This window comes from Sphaeroforma arctica, assembly GCF_001186125.1.
Source record: "Sphaeroforma arctica JP610 unplaced genomic scaffold supercont1.85, whole genome shotgun sequence".
Taxonomy (NCBI): domain Eukaryota; class Ichthyosporea; order Ichthyophonida; genus Sphaeroforma; species Sphaeroforma arctica.
Window position 1 is genome coordinate 96,715 of NW_014040473.1, and position 2,930 is coordinate 99,644.

At 40.7% G+C, this 2,930-nt stretch overlaps 1 protein-coding gene across 1 annotated transcript in view; it reads left to right on the plus strand.

The window, feature by feature from the left end:
• SARC_01992 (hypothetical protein) overlaps positions 1–2,517 on the plus strand; it is a gene marked incomplete at its 5' end in the record, with an annotated part of 14,746 nt that extends 12,229 nt beyond the window's left edge. The window contains 4 exons of the mRNA XM_014304273.1: positions 122–261; positions 1,236–1,320; positions 1,672–1,795; positions 2,160–2,517. Coding sequence (XP_014159748.1) covers positions 122–261; positions 1,236–1,320; positions 1,672–1,795; positions 2,160–2,392 — 582 coding nt within the window. The 3' untranslated portion in view covers positions 2,393–2,517. The remainder of the gene's footprint in view (positions 1–121; positions 262–1,235; positions 1,321–1,671; positions 1,796–2,159) is intronic.
• Between the last annotated feature and the right edge of the window lie 413 nt (positions 2,518–2,930).

Below are 2,930 nucleotides of genomic sequence, written 5' to 3' on the forward strand. Positions count from 1 at the left end.
ATGTATATGTATATGTATATGTATATGTATATATATATATGTGTGTGTGTGTGTGTATAACATATACCCTCCCCATCTACTACTGTTCATCGCCACACCTGTCTAATCTACACTTACACAGCATTCCTTCGGTGCAAAGTCCGCGGAAGAGTTCGGTCAACAAGAGCCGCAGCGGTCTACTTCGCCCTTTCGACGACCTGGTTCTGCATCTGGTACCGCTCGCAGGCTTTCAACCGCCTCAAACTATTCCCGGAACGACTCGTATGTCTAATTATAACCATGGCTAGACCATTTCTATACACTGGTGATTGTAGCACAGTATGACTCATGTCGTATTATACCCATGGCTCTTACTATACACTGGTGATTGTAGCACAGTATGACTCGTATGTCTTATTATACCCATGACTTGACCATATACTATACACTGGAGATTGTAGCACAGTATGACTCATTTGTCTTATTATACCCATGGCTCTTCCATTTACTATACACTGGCGATTGTAGCACAGTATGACTCGTATGTCTTATTATATCTATGGCTTGACCATTTACTATACACTGGTGACTGTAGCACGGTATGACAAAGCACTCACTGGGGATTGTAATACTGTATGACTCGTGCGTGCTATTTTACTCGTGGCTGTTTACTCTACTTCTGTGCCTATGCTTGCTGCTATGCTTTCTGTAATGGTTTGTAGCATGTGTATTTCTCGGCGTATGGGTTCGTTTATGAGTCGATCATATATGTATGCGATACGCACTTGTGCAAATCAGTGCCCCGGTGATATTGAACTGTAACAGCTGCAATCTCCACTATTTCCAAGTAGTATCTATTGTACCTATATTTTCCCAAAAACTTGTATCTATTGTATCTATCTTTTCCCAAGTACTTGTATCTATCTTTTCCCAAGTACTTGTTTCTATCTTTTCCAAAGTACTTGTTTCTACCTTTCCCAAGTGCTTTTCCCAAGTACTTGTATCTATCTTTCTATTTTGATTATGGATACCACTTTGGGATTCTCACGTTTACGAGCAAATCACCGATTCTGATAAAACACACGTCAGTAATGAATCTCATCCGGTCGTGCTAAGAGTCGTGAGCCTCTACTCTCCTCACCGAACATATGTGGTCACCAGCACTGTGTAGCATTTTCACTTACAGTTCACAAGCGTAGTGTACCTATCCATCGTTGTCGTTTGGTGTTGACTTTATTGACTTTGTTGGTGAACAGGGCCCATGGGGGACTCACGACTCCGGTGAAGGCTGCTAGTTCCGGTACAGATGTCACAACTGGCTCGGGTAGTCGGAATTTGACGGTATGTATCTGTATGTGGATCGCATGTCTGGTCTCAATTAGCTGCGCATTTGTATGCTCGTTCTAGTTGTGTGATGTGTTATAATCTTATTTATGTGAATGAGTTATCTACAAGTCTGTCATTTTTGTGTGCTGAAGTGTATGCACTGATCTATAAGATCTAGGACTATGCCCTATTGTATGCACTCATTCATATCATACCCACTTACCCAAATTCGCTAACCCACTCATAAACGTTTTCCGTGACCATGTTATTCTGTGTGTTATCAACGAAATTACCCCTTAAGTCAAGTAGCTATACCCCATGATGTCACTTCAAGCACTGATCATAATGCCCCTGTGAATGTACCAGCCGTTCTCCAAAACTGAGCTGAACGAATCCACGACAAAGTTTGTGCGAACCGTCAGTGGATCAAACATCAAGGTGGACGAAGACCTGCAAACGCCGTTTGAGTTTCAAGCTGCTCGTAGTCCTAGTACGTTTCTTTATTCTGGATATGACTTGGTTCAAGTGTCTGTCGTAGTGTCCTCGTATATTTCTTTATTCTGGATATGACTTTGGTTAAGTGCCTGTCCGTAGTGTACTGCCTAGTGTAGAATGATTGGAACCCGTGCTATATCACATATTGGGATCTCTATTCACTTATTTGCCTGTAGTGTGAAGTTATCTGAATCTTTGGAACCAAATTCAATTTATCTATTGCTTGATGTGTGATTGTTTGCGTACACATCTTTGAAGCTTAGGATATACGCACAGTAAAAGCGTTTTGTATTGAATTATAATAGTGGGTGCATTGCAGTATATCTAGCCACTGAATCACTTTTGATTGGACCATGCAGAGAGCGAAGTACTTGCCCTCAAACAAATGAGTGAGATAATGGAATTGTCTGGTGAATCAGACAGTAACGTCATCGCACTCACTGAAGCCCGGCACATTGCTGAGGTGCACGCGAAGATGGCAATGGTAACGCTTGAAGGAGAGCGACCAAAAGTTTACAAAGAGGTAAGTTTGGTTTGGTCTAATGCAATGGCCTCGAATAGTGTGCAGAAGACGCAATTAACCGATGCGTAGTGTGTATGTGTGGAGCAAATGCATGGGGAGTGTGGATAATATTTAATGTCGCAGATAAAATTCCGAACTTCCATCACAATGTGTCCGTTGCACCACTTCCTCATGGCCACACATGCACGTATACATTACTTCTGCCTTACCGAACACAGTTGGAGGTATATATATATATATATATATATACATATATATATATCACGGATATTCTCATATGCACGTGGCCGCCCTCCTACATACAACGTATATACACACATAGGTACTAGTACAACTACGAATATACACACGCTTATGCATTTCATCAATACGTATGCTTACACACACACGTACACACCCAAGTACAAGATCGTATATACCCATACCTGTGAGATTGAATACACATATGTGCACATAGCCATTGTGTCATATGGGAACAAACATGAGCATATTGACACATGTATACACGCATATATATATATATATATATATATATATATATGTATGATGTATGTATGTATGTATGTATGTATGTATGTATGTATGTATGTATGTATGTATGTATGTA